The sequence below is a fragment of the Leishmania martiniquensis genome, chromosome 24, assembly GCF_017916325.1.
Source record: "Leishmania martiniquensis isolate LSCM1 chromosome 24, whole genome shotgun sequence".
Classification (NCBI taxonomy): Eukaryota; Euglenozoa; class Kinetoplastea; order Trypanosomatida; family Trypanosomatidae; genus Leishmania; species Leishmania martiniquensis.
In genome coordinates, this window is record NC_090159.1 from 491,289 (window position 1) to 514,137 (window position 22,849).

The following is a 22,849-nucleotide window of genomic DNA, read 5'->3' on the forward strand; positions in this document are numbered from 1 at the left end:
GGTGCGGTGGAGTATCTTCGGAGGAAGTCTCTTTGCCTTCGCCTGTGTGCGTTGTTTGTTTTGTTGCACTCTTTTGCTGCTCCGTGTGCTTCTCTGTTCTCTTCCGACAGCTCCAAATGAACTGACCAACAATCCATTGAATGAAAGCTTAAGGTATAGGGGTGAAACGCACGAGGAGCGGCCGTGCTCGTCGTGCGAGGTGGATGTTGTGCCCTTCTCGCGTACAACAGTGTCTCTGGGTGTGGGGAAGCAGATGCAGGATAGGTGGGGACACGCTGCCTGCCGATGTGGCTTGTCAGCAAGTGGGCCGCGTCACGTGCCAAGGGTACGGAGCGAGAGAGGAAAAACGAAGGAGGGGTGCAGCAGCAACGGGGCCAGGCGGGCGCAGGCGAGATTTTCGCTCAGCGTCCTTTCCTCCCCCCTCTCCTCTCCGTTTCTCTTTTCCTCTGTCGGCCCTTTCTACATTGCGCACTCCTCATCAGCGGAGGGGGAGGGCGCTCGCATCAATGGCGGAGGCCCCTCCCCCACCCAAAAAAAGAAAGCGGGTGTATCGGTCGTACAATGGCGTACAGATCGACAGAGATAAGGCAGACGCTGGCAGGGATGGCTTGCCGCTGCATCCGTTTTGCTGAAGGCGACGCTGTCGCAAGAGAAGCATTCTTTACTGGGCCTGCCGATCACCGCGATCCCTTCGCTGCTTTCTCCCTATTCTCTTCTGTCGTAGGCCATTCGAAGGAGCAGAGGCGGATCCAAAACGTTGCGTACACGGTATACCGAAGAGGCTCCGCTCACGATCTCCGGAACGTATGTGTCGGCCGCCCACTGCTCTTGTGTGCCCACTGCTCTCCCCTTCCAGCTAGAATAATCGGCGATGGCATCTTCGGAGCCGTTTCTCGCGCCCTCGGCGGGGAGCTCAGCGCGAACTGGGGCAGCTCCCTCGCTTCACTCACCGCACGGCAGATTGCTCTCGGTCCAGAGTTTGGCCAACCCTGATAGCGCCTCTGTGGAGTCTCCGCGCACGTCCTCGACGTCGCAGACCTCAGCGGCGAGTGGGGAGAACGCCGCAACATCGAAATCGCAGTGGACACCAAGCGCACCGCTGTCGAACCCTGGCAGACGGAAGGTTGTGTACTTTGTGGACCACTCCGTCACTGCCATCGCCTATGCAGAGGGTCATTTGATGAGGCCGTCTCGCGTGCGTGCCCTGCATGCGCTTGTCCACTCATTGGGCCTCGACGATGCCGGATCCATGACAGTGTGCCATGCTCGTCCGGCGACGGCAGAGGAGATGGGAGCTTTTCACCGCGGCGCGTACTTGGAGTGCCTGCGGCAGGCGCCGGGCATTTGCGGGAATCCGCTAGACGAGATGTCCCTCGCGTTTCAAAAAGAATTTGACGTGCCCTTCGCGTCTCAGCACGGCGATTGTCCTCTCTTTCCAGAGGTGTGGGCGCTGGTGACCAGCCAAGCTGGCGCCTCCCTTGCGTGTGCAGAGGCCCTCGTACGCGGCGATGCCACTGTTGCCATGAACTGGGCAGGCGGCATGCATCACGCTGCCGCTGCCCACGCAAGCGGCTTCTGCTTCGTAAATGACATTGTGCTCTGCATCCGCCGGCTGCTGCGGCACTACCAGCGCGTTCTCTACGTTGACCTGGACGTGCATCACGGGGACGGCGTGGAGGGGGCCTTTTACGGCAATCACCGCGTGATGACCCTTTCGTTGCACCAGTTCGGCAACGGCTTCTTCCCCGGCACCGGCGACTACCCAACGCGTGAGACGGCCGATAGCTTTGCGATCAACGTGCCGTTGCCCATGCGCACCGGGGACGCTGCGTACCTCTTATCCTTCCGCACTGCACTCTCTTGCGTGGTTCAGTGCTTTGATCCGGAGGCAGTGGTCGTGCAGTGCGGCGCGGACACCATAACAGGTGACCTCATTGGGAGACTTTGTGTGACGACTCTGGCGCATACACAGTGCGTAGCCGATGTGCTGTCGCTCGAGCGACCGACAGTGCTGCTGGGTGGAGGCGGCTATCACGTGTTTCACACGGCGCGCTGCTGGGCAATACACACTGCAACCGCGCTGGGTCGTACAGCTGCACAGTTGCCCCTGTACATCCCGCGCACGGACCCGTATTACAGGGATTATCGGCTAGAGTGTACGCCAAAGCGGCCGACACTTCATGTCTTCCTCGACCCTGATGTTGATGATCCGCTGCCTTTGGAGGACAGCTTGGCGTTCTGGCGCCAGCTCTGCCGCAGCATCCAGTGGCAGATGCGCACTGCCCGTTTTGTTCGGCAGAGGTTTTCTCGCACAATACAAGTTTGCCGGCAGCGACGGTCAGCGTTGCTGAGGCAGCTTGCGACACGAGATACAGAGGGAGAATTTGACTTTACTATGAGCGGCCCTAAGCGCTCCCGCTCAGCAACTCCAACGGAGCGTGATGTTGAGGGGAGGGAAGACAGAGTGGTCCCATCGTGACAGACGAGTGAAAGGGGATCACTAGGACCCTCCCTCGCCGCTTCTTTTTGTTTGCGTTGCTGCTTACACTGTTAGTGTGTGAAGAGGAGATCAGGAGGAGGAGACGAGGCTTTCCCAGCTCTGACGCACAACCACGCTAACCCGCACACTTACGCGCGATGGTCAACACATGAACAAGAGCAAAGCAAAGAGAACAAAGACGACGGGGTCACGCCGCAAAACGGGTGGGATGGGGGGATGGAGTAGGTTTGCGCGTACGTGTCTGTGTGCGGGGCACATCTGTGTTTCGGCGACTGAGACGCAGTGTATGGGTTTGTCTGCATACATGCCGACGGACAGACCTGACTCGTTTCGTGATTCGCATCTCCTTTTTCTCTCTCCCCTTCTGGTGAGGGGCTCTTCATGAGATGCGCTTTTTATGCGTCGCTCGCGCTATCTCTATCGCGCTTGAATGGGGGAAAAGTGCGTCGTTCGGCTTGTCATCCTCATCTCTCTCTCGCTTCGCTCTTGTGTTTTACGATTCTTCTCTCCCGCTCTATGCACACACGACCACTGTTCCGTAGGTGTGGTACCAAATACACGTGCTTCTGCTCGTCGGCCACCATATGTGCACCTACGCACAATATTCGTCATTACACACGCGCACCTGCGATAAGTATCTGCCTGTCTCCTCGCTGCCTCCGGCCTTGCCGGCGTTGCCTTCTCGAGTGTATCGCGGGAGGACAAAGTAGGAAAGCGCGAAGGCGAAGGAGAAGGGTGAGGCAGAAGAGTGCTGCCTTGGGACGTCGCCTCCCTGGAAGCGTCCCAGCAGTATCAGGCTCTGCATCTTCGCCTTTTCTGTCCCCCTCCTCCTCCTCCCCCTCCTCCTTTTTTTTTTCCCTGTCGCCCGGCCGCTTTCTCTCTCTCTGCTTTATGATCATACCCATTTCTTTTTCTTCTCTGCCTGCCTGCCTGTCTCTCTGTCTGTGTGTGTATTTGTTTTTGGGGACTGTCGCCCCCCCTTCACTCCCACAATAGGCCGCATTCGCTTTACTTTATTTTTGTCTTTCGCTATTGTTTTTACTCTGTTTCATTCGCCTCTCGTTCCCGCGTCGTGAATTGTTGTTGATTGCACTCTGCCCTCCGTCTGGCTCTGCCTTTACGTTTTCTCGGCTCTGTCGTGGGCGTGGTCGGCATCGCGCCCCCTCACGGCACATTCCCTCTGCCGCCCCCCTCCCCCCTCACGCGCATAGGTGCTCGCCGTCTCGTTCTCGTAGGGTGGTGGTGGTGCTTTGGGGTGGTCACGTCGGTATGCTTTGGTGCCCGGCCTCTACGCGCCTCTCTTGTCCCTCTCTGCTTCTTCCGTCCTGTGACTGATTCGCTCCACCCTCGATTCTGCTACCGATAGCTGCTCAGCTCTTTGGTTTGTGACGTCTTCTGGCTGAATTGCGTCAGCCTCTTCTTGAGCGTCTCCGCGCGCATAAGTGTGTGTGCGTGTGCCTGTGAAGAGTTCTGTGCATTTCCTTCTTCCACCGAACACACACGCACACTGTCGCTCTGCAGCCCTTGATAGGCTGTTTGAAGGTCGCCTGGGAAGTGTCAGCCAACCGTTGTTGTGCTCTTGAGTCTTCCTTTGGAGACTAAAGAGTGTTGCTCGTGCGGCTTTGGTGGCTGTTGCTGTTGTCAGCAACACTCCTCTTCCTTCCCCTTTTTTTCGTTCGTGAAAGAGGGCGCCCTATTGCATACACGCTGGTCTGCACGTTTGCCTCCCTCACAGGTGCACTCGCCCGCTTTTTTTTTGTGTTGTGTTTCTGTTCGACTCCATTGAGCCGTTTCTTTACGCGTCTGTCGTAGACCGTTGTCTGAGAAGAGTACATTCTTCGAGCTTTTTGCCTCGTCGGCTGCGCGGCGAGAGGCGGCGGAGCGTTGGGGACAGCCAAGTTGGCTTCTCTCGCTGCTCTTTCTTCTCAGTGGTGCTCCCCCCTCTATCCTTCTTTTCTTGTGCTTGCTCTGGCCGCTAGCGCACCCCTCCCCCCCAGACCACTCGATACAGAGACTGTCACTCCTTCATCAAAGGCTCATTGCACTCGCTCTTGCCTCCTACTCTCTCTCTCTTTTCTGTAGGCTTGCTCGTGTGCGTCAGCTTGGCATCACCATTGTGGCGCGAAACCGCCGCTTCACGTCTTTCTCACCTCTCTCGCGTGGCGTGCGGTGGCTGGCTGTCGCTGCCGCTTTGCTCCAGTGCTTGTGCTCGCTGGAAGGAGACCCTAGACTCCATCGTATCGCCACTACCGACACAACGCGCAGCGATGGCGAACTTCTGTGTCGGCGAGGGCTTTAGTGAGGAGCTCACCTGCGCGGTGTGCCTCGACTCGTGGAAGGATCCGATTGAGCTGGCGCCGTGCGGGCACATCTTCTGTAGGGCGTGCGCGGAAGGCCTGAGGGAGTGCCCGGTGTGCCGAGAGCCCATCAGCTCCACGAAAGCCCCTAACCGCACACTCGTCAACATAGCGAAGCAGATCCAAGTAAAGTGCTCCCAGTGTGGGTGGAGGGGGACGCGTGAGAAGAGCATGAGCCACGAGTGCGGGAACACAAGTGGCGTGTCGCCGAGCCAACCACCGAGACCATTGCCGAGTACTTCCTCGAGCTACCGGCAGCATCCTTCTGCGGTTAATTATCCCCCTCCATACGCGCAGAGCTCGTCGTACTCAGGCTACCCACCGCCTTCACTACAGCCACAGCCACAGCAGCCGAGGTATTCAGATCTCTGGCAGAGCAGTGCTCCGATACAGATGCCACAGCAGTCAGCTGATTACTCGTTAAGCAACGGCAACACGTACCCAGGCCCTGCCCGACGTCCCGGCGACGGCAATGTAGGCTATCAAGCAAGCTACCCCTCCACAAACAACTACGCGAATCAATTTGGGGGGAGCTACTCGGGCTTCGAGCAGCAGCTGCGTCCTGCGCAACCGCCGCAGGCGTCCTACCAGGTGATCGAGCCGACGGGCCCGTGCCCGTGGACGCTGTACGGTCTGGGCCAAAGTGAGTACGACCAAATTGTCTCTCTCTTCGTCTTCTTCGACGATGATGACAGCGGTACGCTGGACCGCAATGAGGTGGCCCGCCTCGCACGTTGGCTGAACTTCGCGAATACACCGCAGGACGTCAAGCGGATCTTCGAGGATATGGACCGCGACCACAGTGGGAGGCTCTCCCTTGGCGAGTTCCTGACGTGGCTGCGGCACAACAAGCCGAACCCGCAGGCCCTCTACGGCCTCACGCAGTCGCAGTACAACACGATTATGATGCAGTTCCACATGTACGACGCGAATCAGGACGGGTGCCTCGAAATGGACGAATTTACGCGCCTGGTGCGGAATCTTGGCGAGGTGCGTGACGTTGCCACCGCGCAGCATCTGTTCCGCATGATTGACCGGGATCGGAACGGCAGCATCAGCCTGCACGAATTCCTCACGTTTCGGGCGGGGAAAGGCTGACCGAAGTGAGAGACAGGGGATGCTGGTCAAAAAGGGGTGACAGAAGGGGAGGGAAAACAAGGAGCCGTTGCCCGTGACGCTGGAAGGTGAATAAGCGGAAGCTGAAGGCGCTGCCGCGGAGTAGCTGAGAGGCAGATATGTCTTGCACACCCGACTGAGCTCTCTAGGTCCACATCGTATCGCGGGGAAGGGTGAGGCGCGGGCGAACTCAAGGAAGGCGGGCTGTCTCGTAGTGGCACAGCGGAGTGCACCCGAGAGCATGTGTGGCAGGAGGTGGGTGGTAGGCTTCCGCCTGAGAGGGAGCCGTATGCGGCGGAGAGGTGAAGTGTTTCCTCTTTCCCTTTCGAAGCTTTGAGCTCGTTTGAGTGATGTGAATGGTCAACGCCGTTTCCTTCCCCCCTGTCGCCCCTTTGGGACCTTGCCGTAGTACTGCCACCGCTGCTCGACTCACCACTTCTTCGTCGCCTCCAGAGCTGTTTTCCTCTTGAGGATCTCTTTGAAGGCCACTCTTCGTCTGTCATGCCCACCCGAAAGCCTCCATGCGTGTGTGAAAAGAAGGGGACATTGCCTTCTTGACAAAAGTGCAAAGACAGAAAGGGATGACCAGCAGGCGTGGTGCTCGATTCAGATTTCTTTCCATGTTTGCCGGGTGGATGCCGTAGGTTGTACGTGCGGCCGGGTTTACGTTTTCTTCTTTTTTAGATTGGGTGTCGGATGTGGGCAGGGGCGGCATTTTGTGGTCGGTGGAGGTGATGTATACGACCAAGGGCGGCCTGGGCAATGCTGCAGGACGCGTGGACACATCGGCGCATGCTCAGCGACAGGTATGTTGTGTTTTAGAGGGGAGGAGGTGTGCGCAGGCGGTTCTGCTATTGCGCACTTGAGTTGGGAGGGAGGGAGGGAGGGGGAGATGCGGGCTATGAGAGGAGTGGTTGATGCCGGGCAGTTCGTGAAAGAGAGGGAAGAGGGAGGGGGGCAAGTTTAGGCAGAGAAGGTTGCTACTCGTGCGGGAGTGGTGTATCACCGGCTGACCATTTCTCTTCTTGTCCTCTTCCCTCTGCAAACTTATCTGTTCGCCGTGCAGGTGCGGAGGCTTTAATACACACACATATATATACATATATGTGTATTTCTTCTCTTGGGGTGGTGTATGGCGTCTCTGCAGCCTCTTCACGCTCTTCCTCTTTCCCAACCAAAGGAGACGCTAATTTGCTTTGTTGTCATCGTCTTAGCAATCAGCACGCAAATTACGCACACACACGCACACGCGCATGTAAGGGCTTGAAAAGGAAGAGGTGCTTGTAAGAGGGGGAATGCAGCGGAGGGCTGTGTGCAGATCCTATGCGCGTGCGCGAATGTGTTGTACACTCTGCGTCATCGAAGGCTTGTCTTCATAATGTGTGTGTGTGTGCGTGTGTATGTGTGCCCGCGTGCAAGGGCCCCGCTGTACCAAGAGAGAGGCGAGAAGTTAGGGGAAGGACGCTGGGCTGACCCGTTAGGAATGGATGACCTCCTATCGTTGACACCTCGAAAGCGCTCTTCTGCCAATGGGGAGGGATGGGAGCCCCAAACGGGTACTCAAAACCTCCCTTTTCTCCCTGAAGGCTTGCTCTGCTCTTCGCTTTGCGTCGCCTCCACATATCCCCCTCATCCCTATCACGCTGTGTGGTGGTCGGCGTATCGCCCCTCCGCTGCTTCTCTCTAAGTTCTCTCCAACGCCGACGTTCAGGAATGTCGACGCCGGCCACTATGTGATAGGGGACCTCTTGCAGGACCGATACCGGGACAGCGCATCACTTCTGCCTAGCGGCACTTGCGTGCTCACGTGGAGGGGCGTGTGTGTATGTGTGTGCTCGCATTCCTTCCAGGATTCATGCACACACACACACACCCAGACACACACTGAAACACGCTAATGGACGTCCTCTTTTCTCTCTGCGTCCCTCTACTCTCTCCCCACTTCCCCCCAATTCGCTCCCTCTCCTGTGAAGGAGGACTGAGCCGCAGCAACGACGACGCACCGAGAAAGAACGGTTGCGAGGATTGCATCGATTTTCTTCTTGAGGTTTTGTTGCGCGATGGCGAACTTCTGTGTCGGCGAGGGCTTTAGTGAGGAGCTCACCTGCGCGGTGTGCCTCGACTCGTGGAAGGATCCGATTGAGCTGGCGCCGTGCGGGCACATCTTCTGTAGGGCGTGCGCGGAAGGCCTGAGGGAGTGCCCGGTGTGCCGAGAGCCCATCAGCTCCACGAAAGCCCCTAACCGCACACTCGTCAACATAGCGAAGCAGATCCAAGTAAAGTGCTCCCAGTGTGGGTGGAGGGGGACGCGTGAGAAGAGCATGAGCCACGAGTGCGGCCGTCCGGAAAGCAGTCTGTCTGCATCACAAACGGCGGCGGCGCCTTCAGCACCGGCGACGAGCTCCTCTCCGCCGTGTGGCAGCGGCGCGCCAGAATCGAGTGGCTGTGCCGCGTATGGTGGCTATAATGCGCCCCCAGACCTGGATGACTTTTGCACCAGTGACTCACGGGTACATGCTGCAGCCCCCCAGGCGCAACCGCCGCAGGCGTCCTACCAGGTGATCGAGCCGACGGGCCCGTGCCCGTGGACGCTGTACGGTCTGGGCCAAAGTGAGTACGACCAAATTGTCTCTCTCTTCGTCTTCTTCGACGATGATGACAGCGGTACGCTGGACCGCAATGAGGTGGCCCGCCTCGCACGTTGGCTGAACTTCGCGAATACACCGCAGGACGTCAAGCGGATCTTCGAGGATATGGACCGCGACCACAGTGGGAGGCTCTCCCTTGGCGAGTTCCTGACGTGGCTGCGGCACAACAAGCCGAACCCGCAGGCCCTCTACGGCCTCACGCAGTCGCAGTACAACACGATTATGATGCAGTTCCACATGCATGACACGGATCAGGACGGGCGGCTCGAAATGGACGAATTTACGCGCCTGGTGCGGAATCTTGGCGAGGTGCGTGACGTTGCCACCGCGCAGCATCTGTTCCGCATGATTGACCGGGATCGGAACGGCAGCATCAGCCTGCACGAATTCCTCACGTTTCGGGCGGGGAAAGGCTGACCGAAGAAGAGTGTGGATCTCTTCACGTCCGAGTGCGCTTGGGCAGAGGAAGCGCCACCTGTGCTCGTGGCAATACTCCGCATCACTGCTGCTTGAAAGCGGGGTAGGGCACTGCCGCTGGCTACGCTCTTCTCCTCTTTACTAGTGACGCGCTTTTCGCCGGCAGCGAGTTGTGGTCGGAGCGGGATAGCATCTGGAACATAGCGTCTTTTCTCGTCAGCATATGTAAAAATGAGGAGACACACCTCCGTGCGTGGTACCAGGCACCAGCACCTCAACTCTCTGTCTCTCTCTCTGTCTGAGGAAGCCCGCGAGCCCGTATCCCTGTCATTGGCGGACCACCTCTGGCGGTGCGGCCACAGGGTCGAGTGCCTACGGCGTAGGGCGCGGTCCGGGGTGCGATGCATTGCTGCCGATGCCGGTGGCCGGGTCCTGCGTGCGGTGACGCCGAACCGGCGGGCGGCAGTGGGCGCGCCCGCAGCACCGAGATGGTGGGGGAGGTGCCGGCGCGACCCGGACCTATCTGACCCGCCCCTCACCCTGCCTACCTGTGCGTGGAGGAGCCTGAGCGGCCCCGAGGGGGACGCGCCGGGCGACGGCCCGACGGAGAGGAGCGGCTGCGGGGCGTCCTGCGCGTGCGTGTGTGTGTGTCTGCTGCCATGCGATACCTGTTGGCATTTTTCTTTGAATCGCTTCTTTTGGGCTTCCTCTTCTCTTGGCATAGCTCGATGAGCTTGCAGTGGCCGCTGGATGTATAGCGCCCCACCGGCACTGCTGTGCGGCAGCCTGGAAAGTGACAATTTAGGGGAGCCCTCTCTTGCTCCTCCTCCCCCTGAGGTTTCTGAGGAGGACAGAGGAAAGGGCTGTGCTCTGAGCTGAAAAGTCACGCATGGTGGCGAAGGGCACGGTGAAGGAAGCGAGGGCGGCACGTTGCAGCCATCAGTTGTGGGCATGCCTGGCACTTAGCTGCCGTTCCGTCTATGAGGTGTTGTGGGCGCACATATGCGTGTGTGTGTGGTGTCGCCGCTGTTTGGCAATGAGAACACACACACAAACAGTCGCCGGCGCCTCCATAGGCGCACAAATGCATCTGGTCGCTGTGGCAAGGCGCGTTGGACCCTTCTCGCTCCACTGCCTTCTCCCTCTTCCCCTGTTTGTGTAGCTTTCCTTGTGCCTTCATCTTCGGTTAGCTAGTGGGACCACTTCTAGGGCACACGGTATCTCTCCAAGGAAGCACGCAAGCGTAGACGCGCATGCCCATCCGCCTGCAAGCACACACCCCGAAACTTCAGTACCTGCTGCTTTGACAGAGAAGAGACCAGCCTACCGCCTCGAGGACGGCGGCACGCCATCGACGCCGCAGGCCCCTCGACTCGGACCACCGCTTCCGCACCTTTTCCTCACTCCTTTCTATCCATTTTTCTGTGCAACAACTACGCGTGTAGAATTCACTGGTCTAGCTGAGCAATGTCGGAGGTCACCGCGTTCTCCGCCTACCAGACTCGCTCAACGCTGCTGATGGAGAGGGAGAGAGCAATGGACGTGCGGCGGGCTGCAGTTGCGGAGCTACGGCAAATGGTCGCCACGCTGACGAACGAGAACCGAAATCGGGACGAGCAGCTGGTGACTGAGCTCTCCCGCTTCAGGGACCGCAAGGCGGCCCAGGACGCAAAGGTCTCGGCAAAGGAGGCGGAGGCTCGTGCTCAGCAGAACCGCGTTAGCGTATTACAAGAAGAGGAGCGGCGGCTCAGTGGCAACATCGCAGAGCGCGCGGAGGAGGTTCGCACGGGCACCACCGAGGTGGAGCGACGCCGAGATCTCGAAGCGACTCTGCATGAGGTCAGGGAGGTGCTCAAAAAGGCCAAGTTCGCTTTGGAGGAGAGCGATGCCAAAGTGATGCGGCTGGAGACGCGTGTCGCGAGACAGGAGCTGGCCACAGATAAACGTCATGTCCAGCTGGCGGGGCGTGTACCGCACTACTGGTTCCCGCAGGTCTCGGAGGCCGACAAGTCTTCCCCGCTGGAGGACACGGCTGGGGAGAGTGTGTACCTCGTTGACGAGCTTGCGTGACTGTATAGATGCATAGAAGTAGCCAAACACCGCAACCCGCCCCCTCCCCTCTCCTCTCTCCCTTCTTTCCCTCGCACCTGCGGCGGCGGTGTCGCTGCGTACCTCTTGCTTGTGCTCGCTTTCCGCCTTGATTTCTCTGTTTAGATGCACCACCTCTCTCTCCCTCTCTCTTCATTCGCGACCTTTAAGCTGCCTCCTCCTCCTCCCCCTTAGTCCCTCTCAATTTTGCGCTCTCTTGACAGCCTGTACACGAGCGTTCTGAGGGCACGAAGCGCTGAATATCACCGAACAAACATACACCGCCCGCATGCACACGCGACGGCATACAGGCGGCGCTTTTGCTTGTCTGTTCCAGAGCCGCTGATGCAGCACGTGACCGCATGCTGCACTCAGTCGTCGCATCGTGGCGCCTCTCTCACGTGTGTGTGTGTGTGCCTATGCTCCCGAGGTGTGGCTGTGCACGATCGCGTGGGTTCGAATGCAGCGAAAAGGCTCTTCTCGCTTACTCCTATGCCCCTCCCCCCTCCCGGGAAGCGTTCGAGGGGGCAAAGTGAGAATGGGAGTAGGCGGAAGGGGAGCTGTGGCATGCCATGCCTTCCCCTACCGTAGCTCTCTGCTGCACCATTCGATGGACGGCTGCCCTCTCTTTCTCTCCACAATTGAGCACATCTTCACCTCCTCCCTCTCTCACCTCTTGCTCTTTGCTGCCTTCATCACCTGACGATTGTCATCTCCACACATTGCCTCGCTTGCCTGCGTGTATGTGCGCGCGTACATCACTTCTTACGCACAGACGCTATTCGCGAAGACACACGCATCTCCGCACCCCTCTCCTCTGCTATTCCCTCGCCCTTTCCGCTTTATTTTTCGGCTTCTTTTCTCCCCTCTTCCTGCAGCGTTAGCGCTTGCTCACCTGCTCAGATTTGTGTTCGTACGCGTCGACGGCACGCAGCTGCTGTGTTGTGTTTCCTCAACACTCACACAGAAGTTACCCATTCTCTTCTCTCCTCTCTCTTTCCCTCTTGTTTCTTCGTGGACGCACTTACATCTAAATTCATTTGTAAGCCACAGCACGTGTAGCCAGTCCAAAGACGTAAAGATATACAGCAACGCACAGAAATAAACGGCTCTCCTTTCCTCTGGGGGCGCGTGCTGTTCCTCACCCCCTTCGACAGAGCTGCTGCTTCTTTCCACACACACATATATATATATTATTTATTATTTATTCATCTGCACGAGACCAGAATTGCCGACCTCATCGCGTTGGTGTCTTTCTGATTGCGCTCTTTCACAAACACTCGAGCCTTATCATACACTGCGGGTGCCCCCTTTTCTTTTTCTTGCTTCGCCCGTCGCTAGTTTTCTCTCCGCCTCGAGACCGCTGCTCTGCATTTCGGGTTCTGTGTTCGCGCTTGTTGCCCAGCGGGCGAACACACGCTCTCTGAGAGCGAGACAGAGAGACAGAGAGAGACTCAGTGTGACGCACAGGTGTGGGCTCACTTCTCGAGGTTTCTTTACACGTTTTTGCTGGTGACGGTGTCTTCCCTCTTTTTTTACATTTTCGTAATTCTTTGACCGCTGACTTTTTCATTTTTGTATGCTCTCCCCTCTGCTTGTACGCCATCACAGCCCTCATTGTGTCCCCCTTCTTCCCTGCTTTCCTCTCCCGCTCACTAGCGTAATCCACCACCGCCAAACCGCCGCCGCGTCTCCCCCTTTTTTGTTTTACCCGTTTTCTCTCGCTCTCGCGCGCCGTCGCTTGGCGTCATTTCATCCTTTATCCGATCCATCGCTTTCCCCTCTCCCCTCTCCCCTCTTCCCACAGGGTCGCCCGTGGTAGTGAGAGTGGCATACCTGCAACCTGACCGTTTCGACAGGTGCTGAAGTGTTCCTCCACAGTTTTGTGTGCCCTCCCCCCTTCCTCCCCGAACCCCGCTGCATCATCGGTGGCGGATGCGTCATCTCTTCGCTCCTTCGACTCCTCTTCCATTCATCTCACTCTCGACTTCTCGCTTCTCGCTCCCCCATCCGTGCCGAATGATGTCGCAACATCGCAACCCCGCAACTACCGCTGCAGCGGCAGCTTGTGTGCTGTGGCACTTCACACTTTTATGCTGGCTGGGCTGGACCCCTGTCACGGTGGCTGCATGGAACGACCGTCCCATGCAGCCACTGCCACAAGAGCTGGTGACGACGGCGCCGTACGAGATGGAGGTGCAGGATCTCTTGGCGCCTGCCTTGGCCATGGGCCTGGGTCCCATGGGTGAAGGCGTCTATGTCAACATCAGCTCATCGAACCCCAGCGCCCCTGCGTTGCTTGTCTGCGCACGTGCAGACGAGGCGGCCATGATTGCACCTGTCACGGTGACGACTATCGACGCGCTGTTCAAGTCGATAGCCCTTGTCTCGGGGAAACTGGACGTGAATCACGGCTGCTACATGTCGAGCTCTGAGGAGAGCTTGCCTCAATGCGTGGCAGCGCTGACGTCCACTGCCGCTGACTGCGGCGGGGTCGCAGCGGATGCCGTGGGCCCGCACTTGCGCGATGCTGCATCTTCGACTGACCGTAAGCCCACCTCCCCTTCCGCTCTGCAAGGGGTCTGGCCGTCGAGTGCCGCGATGCTCGCCGCGTACGTCCGTGATTGGGGGCAGCAGCGACTTCGCCTAGAGCGCTCCCTACGGCGCTCCCGAGAGGTAACGGCAGCCTTTGCTCGCGTGTACGCCCTTGTGCACAGCGCCGCGACGGTTCCAGTCAGTGAGGAGGAGACGCGGCTGGTGCACGCTCGAGCCACCGCACGAGTAGCTGAGATAGCCGCCGCGGCGTACGGTCGAGTAATGGATAAGTATCACACCTTTAGCGCATGGACAGGGCCATCGCTCGGGATCGCAGTGGAAGGAAATGAAAGTGACAGCGGCAGAGGGACACATGGTGCTGTTGGCCCCGACGTCGCCACGTGCCCTGTGGATGAATACGTGCGCTCGCTGCTGTGGGAAAACGCATCTTTGCCAACAGTGCTCCTCGAGCTGATGGAAACCACGCTGGAAACGGCCGATCTGATGCACTCCAAGAAGTTGAAGCCAGCCGTGCGGGGCCTCGAGTGTGTGCAGATGCTGACCGCACTGGCCCTGATGGTGTTGGAGGATGAGCCCGTGCGCACCGTCGCGGCCATGCTGGCCGCGGGCGCCTTGACGAGCACGTCTGTATGGTCCCTCGATGAGTTTGCGATTTTGGCTCCCGACTACAATGCTGGACTTCGGCAGCGCCAACTCTGGAGCCTCTCCTACGCGTTCGCTGTCATTGCCGACCCGGCGGTGGCGCACGAGCTGGTGGGCGGTACCGACGTTGCGGAGTGCATGCGCCGCGCAGTGCTCGTTGTGCCAGACGACGTCACCGGTACAGTGCCTCCGTCCATCTACTGGTGCCTCTATAACGCGTCCATGGGCGAGATGGCGCAAAGCGCTGTGCGCCAGCGCTCCCTTGCCGCCCGTGAAAGCAGCGTCACTGCGCCGAATGGGCGCTGCCTGTGGGGACTAAGTTTGTGGGACGGGCTGTGTGACGGCACGGCGTTCGACCCCGCCCGATGTGAACTCTGCCCTCCTGGCTCTGTAGGGGACGGCGAGGGCCACTGCGTGTGCAGTGATGCCAGCGCGATGTACGTAACGCAGACGGGCGGCTGCGTGGAGAAAGGGCCCGCCCATGACACGCCAGGCATTCGCGTGGCCGAGGCAGGCAGTAACAGCACCGTAACGCTATCCGGCGACAACGCGTCTGTCACACTCATCTCCGTGCAGCTGCCCCAAACGGCTCTCCTCTTTGACCCCAGCGCCTACCTAGAAGTGGAGGTAAGGTGCAACGACAGCGGCCGTGGCGGAGGCGGGACGCACCTGGTGGCGACGCCGTTCGGCGACCGGAAGGCTTCGTGCACCTCTGTCGTGGCGTACGAGCGGCAGCAGGAGCGCACTGGCGAGATGCACACGCTTGGCGAGGGCACTCAGCGCTTCATAACCTACGCGGAGAACATGACTGTCTCGGCGACGGGCACCGCGGCCTTCTATGGTGAGACGTGCAGTCTGACCGTCAGCGTCGGCAGCACTCTTCGTCGCGCCTCGAAGTCTGTGACGGCCGGAATGTGGACCTTCATCCCAAGTGCGATGCCGCTGCATCTGACGGCACACAGCGACGTGAGCGGCTCGGCGGCGTCAGGGGCCTCCAGCGCAGAGCCGCTCACGCAATGTGTGGATATACTCGCAAAATTTTCTGGGCCTGCTGCGTCCAGCGGAGTGCATGCGGGCGTGTGCCGTGCGTCCGATGAGGAGGTGGGGGTGTTCGTGGCGCCTGGTAATTACAGCCTCTTTGGAACGTCGACCCAGCAGGTCGCCGGTGCCCGTGTGCGGCGCAGCGCTGGTGCAGTTCAGGACGCCGCCTTTACCTCAACGGTGCAGTCCTTGGCGGCGCGGACCGGCATGGAGGTGAGCCTGGAGGGCAGCGGCTCCTCTACCGCGGGCGTATTATGGTCTGCCTCGCTGCAGTCGCGCATGACTCCGCTCGCCGTGAATGCCTGGCGCTCCGGCTGGTACGCGAACGTCAGCGTCGACACGCTGCGACGCGCTCGCTCGCTTCGGGTGCGACTTGTGGACACGGCCAAGACCTCCGCGTTTGCTCTTGTGGAGGAGGTGGTGCCGTTTCGCTACGAAGACGGGGAGCACAGTGAGAGCACCAACAGCTCAAGCAGCAGCGACAGCGGCGGTGACGACGCTGCCTCCATTGAAGAAGAGTACGGCCTGTGGTACATGGCCGCCATTGTTCTTGCTTCCGTGGTGCTCGGCGCGCTGCTGTCGCTTCAGGGTATGCTGTCCTATCTGCTGGTGGCACGCGCGTGGCCGAAGCGGCTCCTGATATGAGTCGGCAACGCCGCCGGCAGTGCTCGAAGCCTTTTCCTTCCCCCCTTTTCGACTCCTCACTCAGTCGCCCACCCGCTCTCTCCCTCTCCTGTGTCCGGCCTGCGCGCCAAGTGCTGTCGGGGACTACTCGCACACGCATGTGCGATGGTGAGGATATGTTTTTATTTTTTGCCATTTATTCGTTTGTATCCCTCCGCTTCTCGGCGATGCGCGCAGTATACGACTCAGGTCTCCTCGAAAGACGGCAGTGCACCCGCCACGATGCTCAAATCGAGCCCAAGATTATGTGGCGCGTCTCGTCTTCTGTCGCACGCACTACACTGCTCCCCTTCGCCCTGCCCCTGCCTCTTCCCCTCTCCCCAAAATAACTGCAAAGAGGCGGTGCGGAAGGCTCGTACGCAGAGGGAGAGTAGATGTGTGTGTGTGTGTGAGGAAGGGAGGGAGGGAGAGAGGCAGCGGTGCAGGGCAAGAGAGCGCGAGCGAGAGCCGCTACTGCTATCCGTGTGTGCACACGTACCAGTCCTGCTCTCGGTGTGTGCGTTCGTAAGTACGAGCGTGATGAAATGCCCCATATTCATTCCCCTTTTCGCGCTCACTCTATGCTGCACGAGACACCCACGCACGCGCACAGGCATGAAAAGGGTGACGAGGACACTCCCTCCACTCACCCGTGCACTCACTCACAGAGACACAGACAAACGTACACACACACGCACACACAGACACATACACCTGTACAGATCAAATCCATACACGTAAGCAAAGGTGTGCAGACGAGCGAGAGAGCGGAGCAAAAAATGGGGAGCATCCATAAGCTCACTGACGACGTGATCAACCGCATCGCGGCCGGTGAGGTGGTGCAGCGACCCAGCGCGGCCCTAAAGGAGCTGCTGGAGAACGCAATCGATGCGGGGTGCAGCCGTGTGCAGATTGTCGCGGCGGAGGGCGGGCTTGACCTGCTACAGGTCAGCGACGACGGGAGTGGCATTCACAAAGAGGACCTGCCGCTGCTGTGCGAGCGCTATGCGACGAGTAAGTTGCAGACCTTCGAGGATCTGCAGCGGGTCACCTCCTTCGGCTTTCGGGGTGAGGCTCTCGCCTCGATATCGTACGTTTCACGAGTGACAGTCACCACACGATGCCGGCAAGCATGCGACGAGACCAGCGATGGCGGGCCCTCTGATCGTGCGTGTTCGTCGCCCACTACCGGCGCAGAGGTGGCGTGGCGCTGCCAATACCTCAATGGCGCCCTCCTCGGTGACCCGCAGCCGTGCGCTGGCAATCCCGGCACTACCATCCGCGCGGAGAAGCTGTTCTACAACGTTCTAGTGCGGCGACGGTCGCTTCGTGCCTCAGAGGAGTGGAGCCGCATCGTGGATGTCGTGTCACGCTACGCGCTCGCCTTCCCCGCTATCGGCTTTACGTGCCAGCGCGACAAAACCTACAACGGCGCCTCTGGCGGCGCCTGCGGCAGCAGCAGGCGCAGCAGCTCGGCCAGCACCGCTGCCAACGCCGGCGGCTCCGCTGGAGGCGGCATCTGCTTCCCACCTCGGTCTAGTACGCTCCAGAATATACGACTCTCCCACGGCACCCAGCTGGCCTCCCACTTGCGTCTCATATACGCCTACAACGTGGAGACGGCGACGACAGCGCTGTGTCGCTCGGAGCCTGATGTAGCCTCCAAGACGCTCGCCTCGGGGGTGGAGGCGGACGGCGGTGCGCACGGCGCAGGAGACGATTCTGGGCTGCTGTCGTCGTCGTCATCTGAGTCTTCGTCTACCAAGGCGTTGCCGTCGAGATTGTCTGCAGCGTCCAGAGAGAGCGCTTCCCGAGAGGCGCGTGTGTTCGCACAAATGGAGCAGCGCTCGCTGCGCGTGCGGGCGACCAACGGCCCAGCTGGCGAAGGTCTCTTCACCCTCGTCGGCTACACAAGCGACCCCACCCTGGCCCAGCGCAAGCCGTACGTGTGTCTTTTTATCAATGGGCGACTTGTGGAGAGCGCTGCGATACGCAAGGCGATCGACGCCGTCTACAGCGGTGTCCTCACCGGCGGCCACCGCCCCTTCACAGTGCTTCTTCTCTCCGTCCCGACGGATCGTGTGGATGTGAACGTGCACCCGACCAAGAAGGAAGTATGCCTCTTGGACGAAGAGCGGATCGTGTCGCAGGTGGCGGAGGTGTGCCGCGGTGCCGTGCTCGAGGCAGCAGCGGTCCGGCAGATGGATATGCTGAAGATGCGCCACACCGCTGCCGTGGCATTGAAGCAGATGCTCCCAAGCGCGGACAGTGTGTGTGCGGCCGACAGCAGCGCGACGGCAGAGCTGAGCGGGAGCAGTAGTCAGGACATCGTGGAGAAGTTGCGGGAGCAGTATCAGCGCGGCGCCCCGCTCACCTCACCTCTCACGTCGTCAGCCCACACTTCCACGGCAGCCTCGGCACAGGTAGGAGCAGCTGCTGGTGCCGGCAGGCCGGCCGTCGTGGTGCCGCCGTGCACGGTAGTGCGAGTGGAGCCGCAGCGAGGGGCATTGGACAAGTACTTCTCGCAGCGGCTCGCTGCAGCTGCCGGACCGGTAGCGGGGATCGTTCCGACGCCTCCCTCCTCCCCGTCCCCCTCGCCATCGTGGCCAAGCACGCAAGAGAAAGTGTCGCGGGACTCGGCGGCCGATCAGTGTCGCGCACAGGCGGAGGCGCCGCTGAAGGATGTGGATAGTCGGCAGGAGTCAACGAGCCAGCACGGGGGAAAGGGCGATACCGCCACGAGCCACTCTCACGCAGGTGCCGCTTATGAGGTACCGTCGTGGGAGGCGGTGATGGCCTCCCTGAACGGGCTAGGCGCTCCTGTCACCACCACCACTGGCACTGCTAGCGAATACGGCAATGGCGATGACACGTTCGCGTCTTCGCAGGAGGCGATCGGCAGCGACGAGAGGAATGACACGCCAACACACGCAGCCCAAACATCGCGCGTGGCGGCAGACAAAAGCGGCGAGGGCGATGCCCGCATTGGTGTTGGAAAGGAGCAATGGATCACGAGGCAGTGCGCACACAGACAAGGCGATGGCAGTGCAGACTCTGCTGCGATACACGTCGCACCACACAGTGAGAATCGTCCCGACAGCGGCGACGACGGCGACTACGAGGATGACGAAATGCGTGAGTTCAAGCGCCATCGACACGAAGTGCACGAGCGGGCGCGGCTGTTGCAACGGAGTGCCGATGGTGTACCCGCTGCAGCCGCGATGGAGAAGGCTGCGGTGCCGAACGACGTGCTCCGTGCGGCGATTCTATCTCCGGATGCTGACGTGCCGCCGCCGTCAGCGGCAGGGGCGGAGAAGGTGCGGCTGAGCATGACACGCCTCGGGGCGGTGGTGCGAGCTGCGGACATGGTGCGGAACGAAGCTGCCGCCGGGTGCACTTCGCTCTTTTCGCACGGGGTACCTTCTTGCGATGGCGGCGACGCAGACGAAGAGAAGAGCCATCCAGGCGCCTCTGCAGACGGTGCCTCAGCTGGTGCGACGGCGTCGCTCGTGGGCGACGATGAAGTGCCTGCACCGGCCCTGTTGTCGAGTGTTTCCCTCATTGTGGACAGTCTGCTGGCGGACGCCAGCCCGACGGCGGACAGCCTCATTGGTCAGCTCTCCTTTGTCGGCGCCGTGGACTCGCGCACCTTTCTGGCGCAGGCGGGGACGACTCTGCTGTGGTGTGACACCATAGCGCTGGCGCGACATGCCGTCTTTCAGCGCGTCTTTCTTCGCTGGTGTCAGCCTGCGCTGCCTGCGCCGCCAGTCCTTGTATTCTCCACACCGATCAGGCTGGCAGATCTACTGCTGCTCGCGTTAGCGTACGATGGACCGCACCTGAAGCCACCCTCCGCAGCGCTGTTGGCGGTTGTGGATGAATGCGCGAAGCAGCAGCAGACAATCTCGGCTGTCGGTGACGCGACTCAGCAAGCAGCGAGCACTCGAAGCACTGATGCGGCGCGAGAGACGGGTTACGCGACGGCGCACGCGTGGCGGCAGCTACTGTTTACTGCTGATGCCGGTCACAGCACCCTCAGTGACAGTGACCTGCACACTGAAAGCGGTACTCCAGAAGCCTTTGCCGCCTCGGCGTCAGTGCTACGACAGCCGCGGAGTGCCACAATGCGGTACGTGCGGCGGCTGGTGCGCCGTCTTTGTCGCTGGAGCGGGTTGCTGAAGGAGTACTTCTATATTGACGTCTCCGCCGATGGATTGCTCATTGGGCTGCCCTACGGGCTGAACCGTCACTGGCCGCCGCGAATGCGCGCTCTGCCAGTGACGATTTGGCTCCTCGCCGAGGCGGTACCATACCCCGGGGCTGCAGTGCCGTCGTACGCTGCCGTGAAAAGTGCAACTTATCAGACGCCCCCGACCAGTGCCCCTTGGCAGAGCAACAATGGCCGAGGTGCGGAAGAGGTTGGCACGTGTGTTGCCGTGCCTACATCAGCCGGACACTCCCTCGCACCGACGGAAGCAGAGGCGGCGCTCATCACGGCGCCGCAGCTGACTGCCATGGAGGCAGAGGCTGACGGGGTCGCGCAGGAGGTTGCGTGCTTTACCGCTGTAGCGCGGCATATTGCAGAGACGCTGTACGGACTTCCCCCCCCACCTCCTGGCAGAGTCTTTCCCTCTTCGGAGGGCCTGACTACTGCCACTATTGACGCGCCCGAAGGGCGGAGCGACATGGTGCTGGAGGAGGTTTGGCGAGAGGAGCTGGTGCAACACGGGCTCTTCCCGTGCTTGAAGAATCCACAGCTCTTCCGCCTACCTGACCGCTGCATGCGGGATGGCACCATTCAGTCGTTGGTCTCCGTAGAGTCTCTATACAAGGTGTTTGAGCGCTGCTAACCTGTGGAAGGAAGGGGGAGGAGGAGGAGGGAAGGTGTGAGGACGGTGAGCGTGTGCGGATGGGGCGTTGTGCGGGGCTACACACACACAGGTGAGCGACGACAGCAATGACGAAGGCGTGATCGAAGTCCCTATGCCTCTGTTGCTCTCTCTGTCTTTCCTCTCCTGACCCGCATGCTGCTCGCACATTTTTTTGCTTTCACACGCTGCTTTGCCTTAGCTGTGCGTGTGTGTGTGTGTGTGCGTTTCGCCTCCTTAGCTCTCGACCGCCGACAAAGGCGCGCCACGACCTCTTCGCACCCCCTCCCCCCTCACCTATGGCATGCCCACACTCACACACGTGCTGCTTTATGTCTTATTTAGGTGCGTGTCTGCGCGGCCCCTCGGGAGACCTTGACTTGGCAGCCTACTATCGGCGCACAGAGAGCAGATACGCTTACGCGCGCGCACGCACGCACGCCAGCACCGCCTACAGACATTGGCGCGCTGTGGCATTGGCGCGATGACAGCCTATACTCCGTGCCTCCTCCTTCCGTCTTTGCGGGCGGTCCTTGATGCCAGAGAAGAGGTGAGCGTAGTCGATGACGTGGTACTGGCCAACACAAACGTAACCTTTTTTTTCGTGCGCGTAGCCGTCTCGCGACACATGCGCATGCGGGCGCTTGGGTCTTGCGCGATAGCGAGGACGGGTGGCGGTGTGTCACCCTCCCTTCTCTGCACCTCCGTTTCATATGCTTCCGCTCACCACGCAACGAAGCAGAGGTATAGATGTGTGCCCGCCTATCATGCAGAGGTCGTCGAGCTTCTGCTGTCTCGGGCCATCTCTCCTTCGTCATGGCTCACCACCAACACTCCCCCACTCGTCTCTCCCTTCATCATCTTGGTGCTTCCCCTTCCCCTCTCTTTCCCCCTTCCCTTCCCCTCGACACTCCAGCACCACTGGCCATCGGCCCTGGCCGTCTCACATCGCTTCCGCCACCCGCCTGCAACATCACATCAGTGCACATCTTTTTTTTTCTCTGTGTGCTTTTGCGTCTCTCTCGGCAGCACACCCTACCGCTCCTTCGGCTTCCCTGACCCGCCCCCCCCTCTTCCTCCTCTTCCGCTCTGCTTACCTTACAGTACCCCTCCACGACGGTAGCGAAGGCGCGTGCGCTACCACATATTTCCTCCCTCCCTCCGCCGCCTCCCCACGTGGACGGTAGACTGAGAGGAGAGGGGAGGGGCGCGCACACATACACAGACGCACCGCACGGCTCCTCTCTACAGTTGTGTGCATAATCGCAGCACGCAAGCATTCACTTTTGTGCTCAGTCTCTCTTTCAGAGTTCGGCGCCCTCTCCTCCCCTCCCCTCAACCGGAGGCGCTACTGTCCCATAGTCTCTCCCTCTCCTTCACCATCTCTCTATCGGTCCCCGCCGGCGTCGGGCGTACTGCCTTCTCCTCCTCCTCTTCTCTCTCGCCGGCGCTGGTTGCCATTCTACGCTCTGCGGGTTGCCTACAGTGGAGATTTAGAGAGACTACGCACGCTTTCGAGTGTGAGTGCCTGTGTGGGAGGTGTATCGGCGTAGTCAGCGTGCACGTTTCGCACCGCACACGCACACATAACCGTGCAGGCTCGATAAGGAAAGTTACCGATAGAAGGAAAGAAGCGAAGAGAGGTAGAGCGCGCCGACATCTTGTCGTCGAGCACACACAACAGCGAGGGAGGACGACAAGGGCTGCGTCCTTGTGCTGACGCACTCTCTCTAAACCACCTCTTCTCTTCCTTTCAGTTCTCTTCCACGCGTGTTGCTCCTCCTCCCTTTACCTCGCAGCTGCGCACCAACACCTCCGTATACACGCACGCAGACAGACACGCGCACACCGATGTAAGCACGCGTTGAAGAGAAAGAGCGCCACACCTCCTCCCCCTCTCTTTTTCCTTGTGTGTTTCGCTTCGTTTTTTTTGGTGCGACGCGGTCTCTCGAG

General features: G+C 60.0%; 6 protein-coding genes across 6 annotated transcripts; all 6 read left to right on the plus strand.

Moving 5' to 3' along the window:
* Positions 1–871: 871 nt before the first annotated feature.
* On the plus strand, positions 872–2,479 carry LSCM1_05090 (uncharacterized protein; the record flags this gene model as incomplete). The annotated part of the gene is made up of 1 exon (XM_067322566.1): positions 872–2,479. The coding sequence occupies one exon, from the start codon at positions 872–874 to the stop codon at positions 2,477–2,479; it is 1,608 nt and encodes a 535-aa protein (XP_067178429.1).
* Positions 2,480–4,767: 2,288 nt separating this feature from the next.
* Positions 4,768–5,955, plus strand: LSCM1_05091 (uncharacterized protein; the record flags this gene model as incomplete). Its single annotated transcript, XM_067322567.1, has 1 exon — positions 4,768–5,955. The coding sequence occupies one exon, from the start codon at positions 4,768–4,770 to the stop codon at positions 5,953–5,955; it is 1,188 nt and encodes a 395-aa protein (XP_067178430.1).
* Positions 5,956–8,033: 2,078 nt separating this feature from the next.
* On the plus strand, positions 8,034–9,038 carry LSCM1_05092 (uncharacterized protein; the record flags this gene model as incomplete). Its single annotated transcript, XM_067322568.1, has 1 exon — positions 8,034–9,038. The coding sequence occupies one exon, from the start codon at positions 8,034–8,036 to the stop codon at positions 9,036–9,038; it is 1,005 nt and encodes a 334-aa protein (XP_067178431.1).
* A 1,467-nt stretch (positions 9,039–10,505) lies between these two features.
* On the plus strand, positions 10,506–11,108 carry LSCM1_05093 (uncharacterized protein; the record flags this gene model as incomplete). The annotated part of the gene is made up of 1 exon (XM_067322569.1): positions 10,506–11,108. One exon carries the CDS (start codon positions 10,506–10,508, stop codon positions 11,106–11,108), a length of 603 nt encoding a protein of 200 aa, XP_067178432.1.
* A 2,040-nt stretch (positions 11,109–13,148) lies between these two features.
* On the plus strand, positions 13,149–16,010 carry LSCM1_05094 (uncharacterized protein; the record flags this gene model as incomplete). Its single annotated transcript, XM_067322570.1, has 1 exon — positions 13,149–16,010. One exon carries the CDS (start codon positions 13,149–13,151, stop codon positions 16,008–16,010), a length of 2,862 nt encoding a protein of 953 aa, XP_067178433.1.
* Positions 16,011–16,807: 797 nt separating this feature from the next.
* On the plus strand, positions 16,808–20,878 carry LSCM1_05095 (uncharacterized protein; the record flags this gene model as incomplete). Its single annotated transcript, XM_067322571.1, has 1 exon — positions 16,808–20,878. The coding sequence occupies one exon, from the start codon at positions 16,808–16,810 to the stop codon at positions 20,876–20,878; it is 4,071 nt and encodes a 1,356-aa protein (XP_067178434.1).
* Positions 20,879–22,849: the final 1,971 nt, after the last annotated feature.